At 43.2% G+C, this 19,695-nt stretch overlaps 2 protein-coding genes across 2 annotated transcripts; one reads left to right on the plus strand and one right to left on the minus strand.

Annotated features, from left to right (window-relative positions):
• Window positions 1-2,952: 2,952 nt before the first annotated feature.
• Window positions 2,953-6,526, minus strand: shisa3 (shisa family member 3). Its single transcript, XM_085789317.1, has 2 exons — window positions 5,893-6,526; window positions 2,953-4,243 (listed from the first exon to the last, which is right to left on the minus strand). The coding sequence occupies exons 1-2, from the start codon at window positions 6,161-6,163 to the stop codon at window positions 3,582-3,584; spliced, it is 933 nt and encodes a 310-aa protein (XP_085645443.1). The 5' UTR covers window positions 6,164-6,526; the 3' UTR covers window positions 2,953-3,581.
• Window positions 6,527-8,262: 1,736 nt separating this feature from the next.
• Window positions 8,263-16,743, plus strand: bend4 (BEN domain containing 4). The gene is made up of 6 exons (XM_085789318.1): window positions 8,263-8,846; window positions 11,775-12,362; window positions 13,969-14,060; window positions 14,234-14,260; window positions 14,442-14,682; window positions 15,595-16,743. Exons 1-6 carry the CDS (start codon window positions 8,267-8,269, stop codon window positions 15,831-15,833), a joined length of 1,767 nt encoding a protein of 588 aa, XP_085645444.1. The 5' UTR covers window positions 8,263-8,266; the 3' UTR covers window positions 15,834-16,743.
• Window positions 16,744-19,695: the final 2,952 nt, after the last annotated feature.

A 19,695-nucleotide genomic window follows, 5' to 3' on the forward strand; every position in this document is an offset into this window, starting at 1 on the left:
GATCCCAAACACACAGTAATCTGTTCCTGGTACTGATGGGTGTCCAGATACATTAAAAGCGACCCAGGTCCACTTTGACTGCAGGGCTTTGTTGTTGTGTTAAGCATTTGCAATCAGTTTTTATGAATTGAATTGAGAAAATCTACTGGCAACTGTTGTGATCATTCATAAAGAAAGTCAGGCCTCTCTGCTTCTTTGTGTTCATCGTAAAGTGAATATCTTTAGGTTTTGGACTGTTGGTCGACTTTAAAGACAACATCTTGAGGTTTAAGGAAACTGTGACCAAAGAAGGTTTAAGGGATAGTTCAACATTTTGGCAAATTGGCCCATTGCCATAATCCCTATAGTTTTAGCAGTAGGTTCGTTACCTTTAATTGTCGGTGCAAGCTATTTTTAGAACGGCGAAGCAGAGCCGCGAGCTGCTCAGAGCTACGCTATGGAGGCTAATGGGATTTCTTGGTTTCCCTCATCACATAGCAATCCAACAACTCCTGCACATTCACCACGCTATGAGATAATAACGTAACGTTGAGTCTATTGACTCCAATGGAAGTGAACGTGGGCAGAGATTATGGTCGATTCTTTAACCCCATAGACACTAAATCTCTTGGCAACTGAATCAAGTCAACTGCACAAGTGGACTTTGGGACAACTGGGTTTTCGTCTTGAATACATTTCAACCTTTATCTAAGTGGCTTCATCAGTTTGTGCAGTTCGTGTTGACAAGATTGGCTAGTCTACACAAACTGATGAAGCCACTTAGATAAAGGCCGAAACGTCTTAGAGATGCCTTTGACTGGACAAATGAGAATTTGCACAGACATTGTCCCTGAAGTAAATATTGGATTAATTTTTCACAAGCTACATATCTTCTTAACATTTTTACACTAAAATGGCAAATTTCAGACAGACAAATCAGGATAAATTGAACTTTGTTCAAGACCTGTCTCTGTCTCAACAACACACTCTTGCAAGATTTGGCACAGATGTCCTATGTAACGTCAACTAACATTTGCGAACACCCGCGCTAACTAATTTTAGTTATGCTAAATATGACTGTCAGCTGTGTAAATATTTAATGGGTAATATAAAAAGAAAATATAAATTGCCAATATAAATCTCCACACACACATGTTCACAACATAAAGTGGGGGTACGGGTGGCCACGCCCACTCAGGACACAGGAAGTGTAGCCTATACCATTTCCTTCACTGACGTGGCTTGTAAGGAGCCATCTTGCAGAAGTAGAGTGTCTTTGCTGTGACTATTCAGATATTTTTTTGACCAAACAACAAGAATCATCAGCTAAATCGCTAACTAAAGGATTTCCGTCCCGGTTGACCTGGTGACACCTGTTGGTACAGAGAGTGCAGTTTAATACCGCAGTGAACTAAAGAGCAGCTGCTGCATCCGTCTCTAGTGAAGCCAAACAAACTCATCGGTTTAATAAAGAAGTCAGTTAAAAACGATTTAAAGCAAAGAGCAGCTGGAGCATCTGTTCACTCCTTCTTGTTTCATATCTCTAGATGTATTTTTGATGGATATTGTGGTCAGTGTTGATAATTACACAGTGTTTCCTGTGATTGCTTCACTCACAATAGAGGCCAACCTCCTGTCTGTGAAGCAGCATCACTGTGAAATATTTGGTTTTCATTAGCAGTGACTTCCAGCTCTGACCCTGTGTGACGGCAGCGAGCAGCCAACAATGAGGCAGTGGATAGTAATGATATAAAATCACAAACTGTAACACGGGACTACATGCTGCTTCGCTTCCTGGAAGTCCCTCGTGTTTGAAAGCAATTTGAATCCAGGACCTACCGCTAACAAGGAAAACTACCATATAAAGAGGTAATTACACTGTATAAATACAATGAATAGCTAACAAAATAAAAATAAATGCAGACCAGGAGCTGTGTCAAAAATGGTGTGCGATTTTTTTGTAGAATGAAAACACTCTAACTTTAATATTTCATGAACTTATTGGCACAATGATTAAGATAAATACATAGTTTTGCTCTGAGAAAAATGGAAGTATTCAAAGGGTTGGGACTCAGACAAAGGGGGAAAGAAAGAAAAAAAGGTTGGATTTCAATTAAACTTGAGACAGAATAAAGCAACAGCCTGCAGTGTGAGGAATAATAAACAGAAATTTCTACCTCTTTGTGGACGACTTGGAAAAGATGTTGGAAACTTTTCTGAGGCCTGGCAAGGACATAAAAGATGAAACCTATCCAAAAGATCTAGGGAAATATCGTGAAAACGTGTTCACAACTTGTATTTTCCTCTATAATAAGCAGAGTGGCGTAACGTGATATGGGAGTCTGAGCGGACGGCTACAGGAACAAACACGAACCGGAGGAAGTTTACACTGGAATCTGATAAACGGTTATCATGGACGGTGTGTTTTTGATGGAAGTGTAGATTTTTTTTTTTAGGAGACGGTGAGTGTGGCGGCAAACAGGTTTCATGAGACACTGATTGCCAAAGTCTATTTCACAGTCAGATAACCGGAAAACAGAAGCGTCTTTGTGGAGATTTTGGCCATACCTGTTGGTGCAACCTAAACCTCTATTTCTGGGGCGAGTTGTTTTTAACACTGTGGCCATGCCATGCTCATTGAACACTGACAATGACTGATCTCAGCGCTGCATTCCTGCTGTGAAGTCTGGCGCAAGACTGAGCGACAGGTAGGGAGTCGCCGAGCCGAGCCGACCGCTCCGGTTTCCTCTCTGTCTGAGTGACAATCAGGCTTCTCTCTCTGGGACACGTGCCTTTTTTTTTGTTTTTTTTTGTTTAAATGTTAAAAAATATAACTGGACTTTGAGAATTCACCAGTGCAACAGACGGGGACTGAGAGGCAACGTTTTATTTCCTGTAAATTGAACCACATTATATAAAAAAGTCCACATTTCCTCCAAAATAAAACGACCTTTGTGTGTCGGGTGTCCCCCCTCTTTCTCTTGCGATTGTCAAATAAAAACAAAAAACATAATTCCCTGGTTTCCAACATGTTTTTTTCCATATATCTTATAATGTAACAACACACAGCAGAGTCTCAGTGACAGTGTTGGAGCCGTCCGCCTGTACAGTGTTTGTTTTTTGTGTTTCTTTTTTTAAGGAAGGTCTGTGATACATTGACATTGAAGATTTCAGTCCATATTGTACATTTCCACCTTGAGAAAGAGTATGTATGTATAAAAAAATAAACTGTAGACCACAGAGTTGTGTTTACAATACGATATAAAAGTGCATAAGCTCCAGAGCTGCTGCTGCTGCTGCTGCTGCTGCTGCTGCTGCTGCTGCTGCTGTCTCTAACAGGTCTGTTGAACTTTGATGTGCCCTGTGTTGCAGAGCAGGAAACGCCTCGGGCCGCGATGATGTTCAACCACAGCAGCTTTTGTTGTACTTGGTCTCTCTCCCTCTCTGTGTGTCCGTTCAGCCGGCTCAGCCTCTCCACCCAAAACACCACCAGCTGTGTTGCAGTGTGTGTGTTTGCCCCCCCCCCCACCGGGGTCAAACCACCACCGTCTAGAAATCTGGTAATCCCTCTACTTCCCTCCGCGCCGGGAGCTGCTGCTCTGTCAGCTCTGTCCGAAGTCGGCGAAGCCCTTTGCGGCCGCGAAGGCGTCGGGCTGCAGGGGGAAGAAGTACTGGTGCTGGGGCAGCAGGAAGCCGGCGCTCTGAGCGGGGTGCGAGGGCTGATGGAGCTGCAGCTGGGCGTGAGCGTGAGCGTGGGCGTGGGCGTGGGAGTGGGAGTGGGAGTGGGTGGGGGGCAGTGGGTGCTGCATGCCCCCCGACATGGGTGGGGATGTGTAGGGGGGAGGCGGGAGGGGGGGCACAGTCTGAGGGGTCTGGGTGGGGGTGGAGGCTGAGGAGGAGATGGTGGCAGAAACCAGACAGCTGTGTTGCTGCTGCTGCTGCTGTTGTTGCCCCTGTTGTTGCCCCTGTTGTTGCCCCTGACCCCCGAGAGAAAACCTCCGCATGGAGCTGCCGCCGCCGGCCGAGCTGGAGCTGGTGGTGGCCGTGCTGGACTGACGCGACGGCGCCCGGAGGCTCGGCGGGGCGGTGGTGAGGATCATGGGGATGGTTTCCCCCTGGCAGCTGCGCAGCGAGAAGCGGATGGGCTGCTGCGTCGGCTGCTTGGGCCGCAGGCAGGTGCAGCAGTAGACGGCCACCAGGGAGCCCACCACCACGAAGGCGATGAAGATGCTTCCCACCATCAGGAAGGGCACGTAGATGGGCTCTGAGGGCCGAGGACACACAGAGACAGAGACAGAGACAGAGACAGACGGGTGAGGATCAACTGTGAGGAAACACCTTCATGTCATGGAGAGACGACTGAACGCCATCAAAGGCTGTAAACGTTCAGACAAACACAGAAAGTCAAAGCAGTTGACTTCTAACTGTAACACACCAAAGTCTCACACAGCATTTATATAACAACACTATAATTATTAATACACTGCAATGTAGATAGATGCAGCTTTAAGGACATTTAATTATTTACCAATCAATATTCTTCTACAACTTTGCCTAAAAGGACAAATCAATATAAATAAGACTGTGTTTTACTATATATTATCTGTTTATATATTAAACTATCAACATCAGGACTTATATTGTGACAAATACATTAATAAACACTTACATATCCTAATAATAAGTTAATTATAATAAGTTATATATGCAATTAGCTGTTTATAAAGTGCTTAGTAGGAGTTAAAGTAACGTGTTAAGTTGATCCATGCTGCTGTTTATCGTGGCTAAAACTGTGATACTAAACTTTATAATCATGTGTTTAAAAACAAAAAATAAAAAAAATACCTTCACAGTTTGATTTTAAAAACCAAACAGCAACACATTCCTGCTCAAAATGCAAACATCTCAAGTTACACTTCATGACGCCCCTTTGCACTCTGGGAGGGTATCAATGAATGTTTATTTATTTTGATAGGATGAAAAAAAAAATTGTGCACACCCTCCATTCAGTCACACACCTATAAACTTATCCGTTCAGGAAATTTAAAGAAAACCGATAAAACCTCGGGGGTTAAAGTGACCTATTGTTGGAGGATTTCACAGCCAGCAGAGGCTGAATGCAGCTCTCTGAGCCTGTTAAATGTGTAAAGAAGCCACAGAGAACGACCTGCTGTCTCTCTGACGCTCAGACGACTTCAGCTGGCTCTTTTCCTGCAGCTTGTCGGAGTGAATGTGCTTCATGTTTGGCAGCATAACAGCAGCAGCTCGTGTGAGGAAGTGTTTCCCCCCGCGTTGTGATGCAGTTCACAGACGAGGTCCTGTTCTATTCGTTTTCAATTAGTTTTTATTCGTTCGGTGACTGACAGGCTGCGCCTTCATTAACAACTCCTCTAGTTTTTCCCACTGAAAAACACTGCAACACACGAGCAGGTGCTGGAAACTGGAGATTGTGGATGGATGGACAAAATATTTAAACACGTATTTAAGAAGGACAGTTGAAGAAAAACTCAGTGATATAATATTCACTTATACAGTGAAATCCATGATACTTTTTTTTACCTTAAACCACACATTAACATGTTGTTATTGTCCTACAAAAGAGAGTTGTTGTCAGTAAAGCACTAAAACCATAGGCTACTTGCTTTTTTTCAGGTGACCTCTGACCTCTCTGCAGGAGACAACTTTCCTGAAGTTCAGCCAGTCATAAATTTGACTTCACGTGTATGAATTTCTGTGCATTTTCAGAGTTAAATGATGAGGTTTGCTTTGTTTTTATCGAACCTATAATCAAACAAAATTTAGCATTTTTTGGCAAGTTTTTTTCTGAAATGATGAAACATGAGGATGATTTAGCTGAGAGAGCCAAAACGTCTGAAAAAGGGGCTCAAAAACAACAACAACAACTGAACTCACGCGCTGCAAACTCCGTGTTGTCCACCTCTCGGTCGTTGGTGCAGCCGCCTTGGTCCAGTCGCGCGTCCACGGCGGCGCAGCAGTAGCGCAGCGAGCAGGAGCCGCAGCACACGGTGGCGTCCATGGTGTCAAAGTCCTCCGGACACTGGAAGCCGTCATGGTAATTCCCATTAGCGTCCAGCCAGCCGTGGCAGTACTCCCCCTGCGCGTCCGATATCCGCAGATTCCAGGTCAGATATCCCAGCAGCAGGCAGCTCAGCAGGCGCACCATCCCGGCAGAGGACCCGGACGACCACCGACTCAGAGTCAGTCCGGGCTAGAGGCTCCTCTTCATGGAGGAGGGGACTTGACCGAAAGTGAATCCAGAGATGCTAAAAGTTAAGTCACCTTCATCCTCGCAGCATCCAGGGCGCGTTCACACTCAAGTTGCCAGTTTTGCAGTGTGAGGAAATCCTTAATTGATCCTCTTCGGGTTGACGACCTTTAACTCACTTTTTTTTTAAATGCTACGACCACAAACTTTCCTCTGATCCGAGGAACAGGCGATTAAAAAAACAAACAAACAAACACCAGAGCGAAGTTTAACAACGAGTTGGTCTCCGGTCGAGCTGCTCCTGTGACCGTCCCACCGCCTCGGTGCAGAAGTTGTGCGCCCACCTCACTGGAGATTTGCTGCTTTTGTGACTCCGCGCTGTGTACGCGCGCACGCAGACCCCCATTAACTGGACGTGCGCATTCATGAGGCAGGGGGGTCGGCGATGCCAGTTTTAGTTACTCTTTGAATCAATGGATGTATCCAGAAATAATCTCTATCATCACGTGACAAATGGTAATTATGAAAAGTGTTCAAAGTAAATAGATTACAGATAAATTATTAGATTCGTTTTGTCGTTAAGGGTATTAAACCTTCTACAAACATCTAGCCTATCAGTTTAGATAGAAAACTGCTTTAAACAGGAGATATTGTTTGTTACCTGGTCTGGTATCTTACAGCAAGTTGCCTAAAATGTACAGGTGTCACTGACTTTGGTGTAGCCTGCTTGTGTCACAATAGGTAATTTAGGCTACCACTTTTCAGTGTTTGTTGTCTTTTTTAACACCTGACCATTTCATTTCATATCTTTTATGATAAAGCAGATCAATCTAAATAAAACTAAACCAAATAGGCTACATAACTTGCAATTCTCACTTTTTGTGAGCCAGTGTTGTGTTCATCAGAAGTTACATGCAGGCTCCTAAATAGCTTCAAGTGGGCTATAAATAGGCTATATATGTTTAATTAGGTCAGGTGGCCGACAGAAGGGAAAAAAAAATACAAACCCTCTGACTGACATCTCATCCAGATGCTTAGTTATTATCTGAAATAAATCGAACAGCTGTTCACAGTTTGTCCCCATAGTCTCTATAACTTTTAATATTTGCCTACAGCCTGTATTAACTGAGCACTTGTTTGTGTTTTAATGTTACACAGGAGCAACAAAAAAAGAGAAAGAAGAAACACCCATCGACCTGTATGACCTGTTGAAAAAAAAACACCCATCATCAGGTCTTTCTCTTCACCCTCCGTCTATTAAAGCCTTTGTAACCTATAATGTGGCGCCCCCACGTGGCGCTGCAAACTTTTAGGGCCGTGGGCATCTGGACAGATGTTACCTGCCTTCAACAGAGGATCTCAGATAAGTAATTATAAACAATTAGAGTCGACTTTTTATCTAATTTCATTAGGATTTATTATATCATTTAACCTTCTGATCTCATTTAGAAAAGCTTCATATTTAGGATCTGAGATTCAGATATAGAGAATAACATGTTTTAGTCTCTTTATTGATTTATAATCAATCAAAAATAAATAAAACCCTCACTATCTGCGTCTGAGCTTCTGATGTCTGGATGTGACTGAAGCCTTTTTTCTCCATATGTGCTCATGTCGCTCTATTGATGGTTTGGGCTCTGAAGCAAAATGGCCTCTGCCTTTTCATTTGTTTTTTTTCCTCTTTTCTTTTTTTTGTTTTTTTCATTCAGTCAGATTGTTGAACTGCTATAGCGCCCCGTTGTTCTCTCTCTCTGTGTGGATGTGGGCTACAAAGGAGGCAGGCAGCGGCGCACAAGTCCCGCCTGTATTTCCCAGTGGAGGAGTCTCGGTATCGGCGCTCCCGACTGGGGATTGGAGCGGCGGCTTGTCAGTAAATGAGCCCACCACCCTTCACACAGTGTGTAGGGAAACCGAGCCAGACACTGACGGATCTCATCTCCCTCTCTCCTCAGCTGCTGCCTGCCTGTCACACACCACCACCACCACCACACAGCAGCAGCACGCCGCGATAGCTGGTCCGTGTGTGTGTGTGTGTGTGTGTGTGAGACACCTGGCCCCGGGATGGAGGGAGAGATGCAGCAGCCCGCAGATGAAGGGCCGTGCGCCCCGAAGATGATGATGTGCCGCCAACAACGGGGTCCGTACAGCAGCCTGAAAACCTTCCAGAGCAAGCGCTCGGCGGGCAAGTCGCGCTTTGACAGGTCCACTGTGGTCGAGGTGCCTCTGTTCGGCGGCGGCGGGGGCGACGGACACCATCACTTCACTTTCCATCCCGAGCAGCCTCATCCCTTCCAGCCGCACCATCACCATCACCACCTCCACCACCAACACCAACACCAACACCACAACAACCAGCAGCAGCAGCAGCAGCGTCTGCAGCCAGTCCACCAGACCAGCGTCGCTATCAGCAGCAGCAGCAGCAGCAGCAGCCAACAGCATCACCCGTCGCCTCAGCAGCAGCAGCAGCAGCAGCAGCATCGTTTCCCATGTGAGAGCAGCAGGCCCAGCAGCAGAGTCCCCACTTCCACCTCAGCAGCGGCAGCGGCGGTGGCGGCGGCGGCGGCTGCAGCATCTCTCGGTGCCCGCAGCAGCGCAGCGGAGCCGCGGTTCTCCCCGGACTGCACCTTTAGTATCAGCTCAGGTGGGTTTCAAAACTTGTTCAGAGTGAGTGGTGATGATGATGATGAGAGTGACAGAGCAAGGCCTGAGCATTTTAGAGTAACACTTTTTTTCTGTCTTCACATTGTCTGGTGTCTGTGTGTAGTTTGGTTTTTTTCCTTTTTCTTTTCTTTTGCTGCTCAGATAGGAGCTTTCAGACCTCTCTCTCTCTCCACAGAGAGCCAATAAACTTAACAGGAAGAGGCAGCAGCATCTAATTAAAACCCAGCATCTCTCTTTTGTTTGCTCCACATCACCTGAGATTCATGTTTCTGTTCCCATTTCTTCCCCTTCTTCTTCCTGTCAGCAGTGATTGATTTTCTGCTGTAATGAGAGCAGTCATGATTGAATCTCCTGTGTGCATGTGCTAAAAATTACACTGGGTAATTGTCTGTCCTGGAGCGTGTGTGTGTGTGTTTACTTGTGTACCTATATGTGTGTGTGTGTGTGTGTGTGTGTGTGTGTGTGTGTGTGTGTGTGTGTGTGCAGGAAGGGCCCTCACACTCTCCTGTTGAAACACATTGTTCCCTGCTCATTTTTCTCCTCAGCTGCTGTTCATTAGAGGGCTGTACAGGCTCAGGAAGAAATGTGTTCCCCGTGTGGAGGGCGGGTCCATGGGAACCAACATTAAGATGAAAGCAATGAACCCAATCCTGGCAGTTATGAAATTAAACATTAGACATCTCACGCTCTAATCAGATATTAATCTGTCTATCACTGCTGGCAGCGGAGGCTCAATTTGCTGCTGGTTATTGTTGCTTTACGGGCAATCAAGTCTTCAGCATGGGCTCAGGTTGCACTCTGGCCCTTTATTAACGCACCTATACGTGTGAAGTGATATTAGTGCATTACTGTAACACCACATATTCAACCCACATTGGATGTGTGCAAGCCAACTTGGTTCCTTCTTTAGGATTGAGGGATGATGTCTGCAGGCACGTGGTCCTGATTTCACTTTATGAAATAATAAACACAAACCTTATTTTCCCTGCTCTAATGAATGTGCTCACATTACGCCAGATGCACCACGTGCCGCGTATTCTTACTGATAATGACACATCAAAGTGCTTTTATCTGCACGATGGGAGCAACTTAATGTCATGTGTGAAAGAGGGGAGGAGAAAAAAAAAGAGAAAGGAACTTGATGTCCTTCTCATGAAGAGGAAGAAGCAGCAGAGACCCAGGGACCCTGCAATCAGTTCAGCACACAATAACACAAATTGCATTGAAAAGCCTTTCCCAAAGAGTTGTGATTAAAATAAATGGGGCTCATAAATTTGCCTCTGCAGAGCGTGTTGTTTTTAATGAAATTTTATGAGGCTCTCAGCTCACAGTGCCACAGAACTGGTGAGAGAGGAGAGGAGAGGAGAGGAGGACGAGGGGTGGGGGGGTTTGGGGAGGGGGGTGGGGGTGTGAGTGGAGGGGGAGAGGGTGGGGGGCTACAGGGTGAAGGCGAATGATATCAGATACATCTCGACGGGTAAACAGAGACAGCACGCATATTAATAAATGCGACACATCTGCGCCAGGCTGATAGACACGTCTGAGCGCGTGGCAACGCAGCAGTGGCCGTCTAGAACTCATTTTGTCTGTGTGTGTGTGTGTGTGTGTGTGTGTGTGTGTGTGTGTGTGAGGCCACTGGACTCATAATCATTACATGGAGGTATGTGTGAGATCATCTCATTGAGACGTGCCTGGACTACCAGGGGAACTATACGCTGACTGAGGCGTGTTTTTCCTCTGGACAATGGCTCCGTGCTGATTTCCCTTTGCTGCGTTCGTTGGGTTTGGTCACAGCAGATACTGTGACTCTGGAGTTTATTGACATCTGAATAAATCAGCATAATGAAGCTGACATTTGTATCAACAGAGGGCCCTACTGTATGCTACTGTAATGGAAAGCTTTGCCTCGACAAGACAACGGTTTTACAAAAAAGGAAGGAAGACAGGAACTGGGAAAGAAACAAAAGCATTGAACCGTAAAACACAAAATCACTCATATTGTTTCCATCACTGAGCATCAATGGGCCGCCTTCCTTCAGGAGACTTCATTATGTCTCAGCGGTGATGGAGAGTAACTAAGTAAATCTAGCTACTCAAGCACACTAAGAGTATTTTTATTTTGTGCTGCTTCACTTTTCAGAGAGGGAAATATAAAAGTTTGAATCTTCAACATTTATTTATCAGCAAATTAACGACACAAGAGATCAAATCATATAGAATTTCAAAATAAAAGATAATTTCTTCCTCCCCACTCCATCATCTCTTGAGCTCTCAGATTTACTTTTTGACCCAAACTGAATATGAAGTCAACTAAAGTCAAATAAATGTATATAGTGCCAATCATTATAATATAAAGATACCAGCCATGTGTACTTTTATGTTTTTATGTTTGAAATTACAAATAATACAGATGTTTTGAAGTGTACGTGTATTTAAATGAAGGATCTGAGTGCGTCCTGTGCCTCTGGGCAGTTGATAATAAATAAACAATGAAAATGAAAAGCTGACAATTTAAGGTCCATTTAGTAGCTGCTCTGGAGCTTTCAGTCACATCACAGTCCGCTTCAGCAGATAGAGTTTGCTTAATTGCCATGAAACTGTAGATGTTTGATAGTGGGAAACAATATGAGTGATTCAGTGTTTTCTGCTTCGCTGGTTTTTGTGTCTTTTTTATTTCCATCTCATGGCAATTGACCAAGTTCAATCTGCTGATGAGGACTTAGTGATTGAGTTAAAAGTTGCACTAAATGGACCATGAGGAGAGTTTTCTGTCAGCTGCTGTTTCCAAGGTTGAATTTGAGCCTGAAATGTATTTTGATTGTTGAAACATGTGATTATCTGAGGATGACTGACCTGTAGATGCCGACCAACATCTCTGACGTCTCGTTTCCTCCTTGTTTGTTTGCAGAAAACCGTCTCATCCTGGATGCCTTCGCTCAGCAGTGCAGCCGAGTCCTCAGCCTCCTCAACAACGGCCGTCTCCTGGAGCCGTCCTCCTCCTCCACCTCCTTCACCTCCAACAACATCAAGCTGGAGGACGCTCAGGGGCTTCACTGCTCCTCACTGGGGAAGTCCAAACCCGAAGAGAGCTCCTCCACCACAGACCCAGAAGAGGAGGCTCAACAAAGCCATTTGAACCAACAACAGACCTCTGCTGTTCTCCGCATCTTCACGGACTCCCTACAGAGCTACCTCCTCTCAGGGCCTCAGCAGCAGCAGCAGCAGCAGCAGCAGCAGCAACATCTGGCCGCAGGTCTGGAGGACGAGCAGTGTCCGTCAGCAGAGCCCGGCTCAGGGGTGTCTCCGCCGAGTCACAACCTGGGAGGCTGGGGCTCGCCGACTCCGTCTGAGTCGTACGGGCACCCGTCGTCCACGCTGCCCGAGGAGGACGAGGAGGAGGAGAGCTGCTGTCCACGCTGCCTGGAGCTGGAGCAGGAGGTTCTGTCTCTGCAGCAGGAGAACGAGGAGCTCCGCAACAAGCTGGAGAACATCCCAGGTGGAGTAAAGAAAGAGGGGCGATTTGGTTTTGAGCAACACTGGAGGCTGAGCTGCAAATTAATTGAGGCATTTTACAGAGGGGTAACAAATCAAGTTAAAGTTACCATGACATCTTCAGGGCTTCATAGTTCAACATTTTGGGAAATTCTCCTATTGCCATAATCCACATTGTCATAGCAGTAGGTTCATTACCTTTAATTATCGGTGCATGTTATTTTGAGATCGGCGGGGCAGAGACGCGAGCTGCTCAGTGAACACAATGGAGGTGAATGGTACAGGTCCCCTGTCCCTCATCAAACTCATCAAATACACAATCAAACAACTCCAAATCGCTCTTGTGGAAAAGTTGTGACCTGCACATTCACCATCATGAGATAATCATGTATAATTATGTAACATTACGATATGTGAAGCAAATATTCGGAACTACTTGCGCTTTTGAAATCACTCCGCCCAGCAGCCGTGTCTGGAATGTAGTTCCGGTTGCATTTACCTCGAAAAACAACGCTGTGTCGTAATGTTACATTAATATTTTATAGCATGGTGAATGTGCAGGTCACAACTTGTCCACTAGAGAATTTTGGAGTTGTTGAATTGTGTATTTGATGAGTTTTGAGGGACAGGGGACCTGTACCATTTACCTCCATTGCATTAGCTGAGCAGCTCACGTCTCTGCCTCGCGGATCTCAAATCAACATGCACCAATAATTAAAGGTAACAAACCTAATCTTATGACTATAGAGATTATGGCAATAGGAGAATTTGCGAAAATGTTGAACTATCCCTTTAAAGTCTTTCCAACATGTTGCTCCAAAATATCCCACAGCTTTTCATATTAGTTGAGATCTGGTGACTACAAAGGCCCCAGCACATGATTCAAATCATTTTCATACCAATTAAAGCGTTCAGAGTGTATGGAGACATCAGAATTCATTGTTTCTGCACTCTAGGCCTGCAACTAATGAGTATTTTTTATTATTGATTAATCTGCCCATTAGTTCCCCGCTTAATTGATGAATTGTTTTGTCTGTGAAATGTCAGAAAATAGTGAAAAAGGCCTGTTGCAATTACTTGTAGCCCCAGGCGGCGGTTAAGAAGCTGGAACAAACAAATATGTGCAATAGGAAAATGGCTCAAACTGTTATCAACTCATGGATGAATTGAGTAATTGTTTCAGCTCTTTTCCTCCCATTTACTCAGGTTTTTCCTGTCATCTGTCCGCTCAGGTTAGGGGATAATGTTTGTGGTTTTCTTGTTGTCAATAAATCCTATGATGACGTGATGACAATAATTTATCTGTCAGCACATCTTGGTTTCCTGAGCCTGTCTGCGGCTCTCAGGCTCCAAGTCCAAAGGTTAAACATCCTATTTAAATGCATCACACTGTTTGGAGCAACAGTCTTAAGAACACCTATTTTACTTAACTTCTCTGCTTCACAGTGTCACACTTTCCTTATTTTCTACTAGTTTACAGTGCAAATTGATCAAGCCCATCTCAAAATAACATCAGAGTCAACATTATCTTTAAAAAGGGGAGATAATGAGTCATCAGAGTGTGATTCAATTAGTGGTCACACTGACCCGTGTGTTTTTTTGTTGTACAGTTCCCTGTCAAAATGTCCTCGACTACTTCAAGACTGTTCTTGAGTTTCACAACCAGCTGGTCCAGCCGCTGCCAGAGGAGCAGCTCACAGAGGTGAGGAAACAGCTTCTCTCACATCATCTTCACAGCTCTTTGCAGCGTGTGTTATCAAAAGCATATATCAAAGTGTGAAGATATCAGATCAGATCATGCAATACATTTCTGCATGGTGCTAATTGTACAAGTAAGTGGTGTGAAAATATGAACTTAAAGAACTGTCTCTACAGGAGGAGGAACGGCAAACGGTCTTTGAGGTTGGTGTTTTCATTATTGATGTTTTATTTGATGTATATTATTTGTTATGAATGATGATAAAACTTTAGACAATGCAGTCAATCAAATGAAAGTAAATAACTACATGAAGCTGCTTTAGCATTTCAAATAGGTAGGTACACTAAGACCATCACTCCATGCACATCTCCGTCCTCCCTGCAGGGCAGTAAACAGCTGCTGGAGAATTATCCTCTTTTCATCACTAACAAGCAGTGGGACGAAGCCGTCAACTCCTCCAAGAAAGACGGCAGACGGCTGCTGCGCTACCTGATACGCTACGTCTTCACCACAGACGAGCTGAAGTTCTCCTGTGGTTTGGGCAAAAGGAAGCGTTCAGTCCACTCAGGGGAGCCGGGCCTGGAGAGACGACCGCTCAACCCCGTCAAAGTCAGCTGCCTCAGAGGTACACAGTCTGTTCATGTAGACGACTGCTCACATTGTGCTTCAGTCTGCAGGTAAATTAAATATTACTCAGTGTGTTGAATGAGTACTTGAACTTCCTTGAGCTTCAGATCTGACAGGCAGCACTAGCTGTCAAATCAGTGCTCATTATTTATGAGCTCACAACAAGGTGAAACTGAGACTCAAACCACTTTTGGCGCAGATCAGATAAACTTCATAAACAAAAATATCCAAATTTCATCATTGATATGGGTTATCCTCCAGTTCGTGTTCGCATGACAGTCAGTTATAACTGATCAGATTTGCAAGAAAAGACAATGCCGACTCCAACACTTCAACAAGTCTAAGTATTTTACATTCATCCAGCAGTCGAGGAGCAACACCATCCCTCACTTTAAGTTAAGTTTCTGAAAACCACATGGTGTGTGACTATACGCTTTGCTGCCGAGGAGTCAGTGTATAGTGCATAGTGTCTTTTTATTGAGAAACGGCACCTGCTGTGGCTGATAATAACGCTATGAGAGTGAAGAGACTGAACCAAGGCTTTTGTGCCAGACGTATAATCCTATGAAGCTTTGTAAAACAGGTCATCTTTCAGTTCAGGTGACAATAGATTCATGATTTTGAGTGCCCCCCCCCCTCTTCACATTGTTTTCACATTGTCACTGTTATTATAAAGTATCTGTTATAGATGCTTTAAGTACAGACGTCTGTTCACACTGATTTCATTTAAATTTCCAAATACAGAGTCTAGACAGAAATATCAGTTCAATGTAAAACATGAGATCGAGCAATACCAATAATGTAATGTAATCTCACTTGTTCACATTATAAAGTGTGACCACACTTCTTTGATTTCCAATATTTTTGGATACTATTGTTAATCTATTTTAATTCAATATCTCCCTGTCAGAGTTCATCCGGATGCACTGTGCCTCAAACCCAGACTGGTGGATGCCGTCAGAGGAGCAGATCAACAAAGTGTTCAGCGATGCCGTCGGCCACGCTCGTCAGGGCCGGGCGGTCGGTACGTTCCTCGGCAGCAGCGGCAGCGGCAGCAGCACCAGCAGCCTCTATATGGACAGCTATGATGGACATCTGTCGCAGGACGAACTGTATCTGAAAGGCTGCCAGAACGGCCAGTCCGACTGAAGCCACTGGACCAATTAAAGACAAATGCCTGAAATGTAGCTGTACAACAACAACATATCCCAAAACACTGACCTTATCCTGTCACTTCACGCAGTGAAGAAAACATTCCAGAAGAAGTTTATCACACAGAGTATAACTACAGTCCTCTTCTCAAGTAGTTTTGTAGCTTTTTGCCATTTTTATATATAAAATTTTGTTCAGCAAAATCTGACTTTAAGGTACGTTTTAGATTTATCTAAATTTTAGTCTTCCATTTGCTGCTTTTTCTATGGTTTGATGTCTTGACCAATACAATACTATCAATTGAATATTTCTGTTTTCTTTACAGGGATACTGTTTATGTTTTTTACAAACAGATTGTTTCATTTACTCACAATTTACATCCATATTTAAAGGTCATCAGGAAACTTTGTGTTAATGCTGCCCAAGTTAGAGACTTGTTCCATCCATCATCACTGACATTGCACCTCCATCATGGTAAGTAGCATTTAATGTTTTTTATTATGTGTCATTGGTGTAGCACCTTTACTTGCAGCCCTTCTACAGGAGTGCCTCTGAGAAAGTCTTGTTTTCTTTACCTGTAGTTTTGCACTTAACATCCCCATTTTTTGTCTTCATTTGAGCCTGTTCTCCTTGTTTATTCCGTAAACAGACAAATGCATTGAAAAAGAAAGTCTTTTCAATGTGCTCAACTTCCTACAGCAGAATGTACTAAAACAAAATAAGACGAAACAAAATGTAGCAGAGCACAAAGCAAATAAGACACACAGACATTTCCAGTGTTATAAAACTTAATTTGCTTCTTAGTACAATTTCAACCAAAGGTTCAACAATAGCTGTCCAAACCTCCAAAGGCAAGAGTGTGTCTCCTAAATTTGTTTTATTTGAATAATAAAACACAATTTTGAAGAAAAAACTTGAATGCTATAAAAATGTTTTACTCTTCCAAACTAAAGGCTTGTAGGAATAAAACAGAAAAGTCTGCCTTTCCATTACAAAAGCAAAATTTGGTGTATTTAAAAACACCCCACTCTGACATAGCTGCAGCACACTAACAAGACTTCCTGTGTCATGATGGACAGATGTCTTTAGGCTAGGGGGTCTTTAGTTTTAAGGCAGCTGCCATATAATAATGCCTTAAACCTGTTTTTAAAAAATTGCACAGTATAATGTGTTACAGCTGTGTGTTTCAGAAATCATACTACATGGGTTGTCTCTTGACCTTGAATTTTGAGGCTAAAGTTGTCAGAAAATATCCACTTTTAAAAAGTTGTGTTGATCCATGTAAAAAACATTGAGCACTTATTTCCTTCTAAAGCTCTTATTTGCACTTTTAAGTGGCTCATTGTGGCTCGACAGTAAGAAGTCCTTGAGCATAATTCAAGCATTTTTTATTCATTGTGTTTGTATTTTTCGTTTTTGGCACTCAGTAACTTCACTCGAAGGCATTGTTTTCTACGTTTGAATGTACCAGATTTACTAGGTCAGTTTGCCACGTCGACAGTGCTGTGTAAATGTGTATTATAAAGTACAGTTATTGTGTGAGGTGTTCTCGAAATACCACGTCTCTCTCTTTAAAAAGCCAAGTAGAAAAGTGCCACAGAAACCTTAAAACAGTTGGATTCTGTCGTTGTGTTGCTGTTCTGAATGTGAGCATTTATTTGTATTTACTCATTTACCCTCAAAGTGGCTGTTATCAACACTGTGAAACATCAGTCGGATTTTTACAGATCAAATAGTTTCTGTTGTTTTTTTAATTTAATAATAATAAAACGAGCACTGAAGCTTGAAACTTAAATAGATTGTCTACTTGTCTGTCTATCTGTCTGTCTATCTATCTATCTATCTATCTATCTATCTATCTATCTATCTATCTATCTATCTATCTATCTATCTATCTATCTATCTATCTATCTGCATTTAATTATGTGTGACATAAATAGCATCAAATGATACGACATAATGATGCATTTGCTGCTTAAATTATGTATTGACTTGCCCAAAGTACCAAATTGCTAATTATCGATTATATATTAAATGGAATCAACATTGACCAGTTTATTAATAAGTGTTTTAAATTACACGCAGATGGAAAGTAGTTAGTCATGTTTGGATGACTGGAGGCATGGGGTTAGTGATCTCCATCAGTTTTTCCTCATATAGTTATTTACAAGAAGTGGTGAAAGCCCTGCTATCTTTTAAAGATAAAAATAATTTTTAGGAACATACAATTATTATGTTATTGCAAACAGCAAAAACATCAGAGATTAGTGGACAAACAACATGACTGATTACGTAAAAAAAATAGGCTAGCCTATGTCAAATTATATTTACGTAAGTTATTTTTTTGTGTTAAAGGGATAGTAGCATTTTTTTTAAGTGGGGTTGTATGATCTACAAATAGCCCCTAAGTACTTTATAATTGCAGTAGAAGACTCTCTGCACTCCTCCCGTTAGCAACGCCAGCCCATAGAGAGCCTAAGCGGAAGCAGGAAGTAACGGCGCCATGGGACCTCAACTCTGAAAAACTTGCCATTCAAATGAATGAGACTGAAAATTTTATTTCGTGATCCGATTGAATTGTGCCATGAGAAAAAAATATGTCCTCTACCTGTTTAAAACATCACGTTTCATGAAGAGAAATCAGCCGTTCATCGTAAAACGGCAACAGAAGAATGTATTTTGTGTAAAGACCGCTCTACGGACTACAGATCTGTGTCCCACAGAAAATACGTCACCAACTGACACGGGAAAGGGCGGCATTTGGTGTGTGACGTCACCTACGCGACTTGTAGTCTTTCTGCTTACAGATTCTTCTGAATTTTATTCTACAATAGCTTTACAACAAACTGCTGATTTCTCGGGATGAAACGTGATGTTGTAGAGGACATATTTTTTTCTGCACTTTGAAGGGCTGGAAAAAATTATATTAGCAAACAATGGAACTGTGTATTTTTTTTTCAGGTAAAACCTCTTTTAGGCCACGAAAATAGGCCGTTTCTTTGGGTCTGTATGTTGTAAATCTCTGGGCAGGACTATGGGCTGGTGTTGCACGGGAGGAGTGCAGAGAGTCTTCTACTGCAATTAAAGTACTTGTAGATCATACGACCCCACTTTTAAAAAAAATGCTACTATCCCTTTAACATAATAAATTCCACTGTTAACTTTATATAAATGAGATTTTCAACAATTATATAAAAGCATGTGACTGTTTCTGAGCAGTTAGTCAATCGGCCTCTGTCTGAGCCTAGTGTTGTTAGCACGTGAATCTGTCGCTCTCACATTTATATGGAGCCAAGATGGTGGAGTACAGTGCGGAAACCACATTAGTTTCCTCAGGTGAGCTGACCATGGGGACTGCCTCAGTTCCCGGTCAAGCAGTGACATAAACTTTTGTCAGGGTCACTGCTGTGTCTCAGGTCACAGTGGACAAGTCCAAGGTTGGATGTCTTTCCCAGACAGGGTAAGTAGCTTCATGGCTGATTTATGCTTAGTGATGGTTACTAGGTATGGATTAGTTGACCTTCTGCCGTTAGCCACATGAGCGTTTTCGTCAAATGTTGCTATGGCTACCAGACGGATTGCTAGCATTGCTACGGTAACTTAATGGAGCTAGCTGTGGATGCTAGCGCGGGCTAATGGCTGTTGCTAGGTTGTTTTCATGGTCTTATTGACAGAGTAGCTTATGTAGTTGTGTGTTGTTAGATGTGTATGTTGTGTTTCTTTTACCTGGCTTCCTTGTCCACTGAGAAGGGAGAAAGAGGGACATTTGTGTAGATCTGTGCGACATCGAGTGGCAGGTAAAGCTGGTGGAGGTGGACGCCATTTTGGTTCAACGGTTGTTGTTTTGTTTTTTCTACAG

Source organism: Trachurus japonicus, chromosome 10 (genome assembly GCF_045865225.1).
Source record: "Trachurus japonicus isolate A0001 chromosome 10, Traja_1.0".
In the NCBI taxonomy this organism is placed as follows: Eukaryota; Metazoa; Chordata; class Actinopteri; order Carangiformes; family Carangidae; genus Trachurus; species Trachurus japonicus.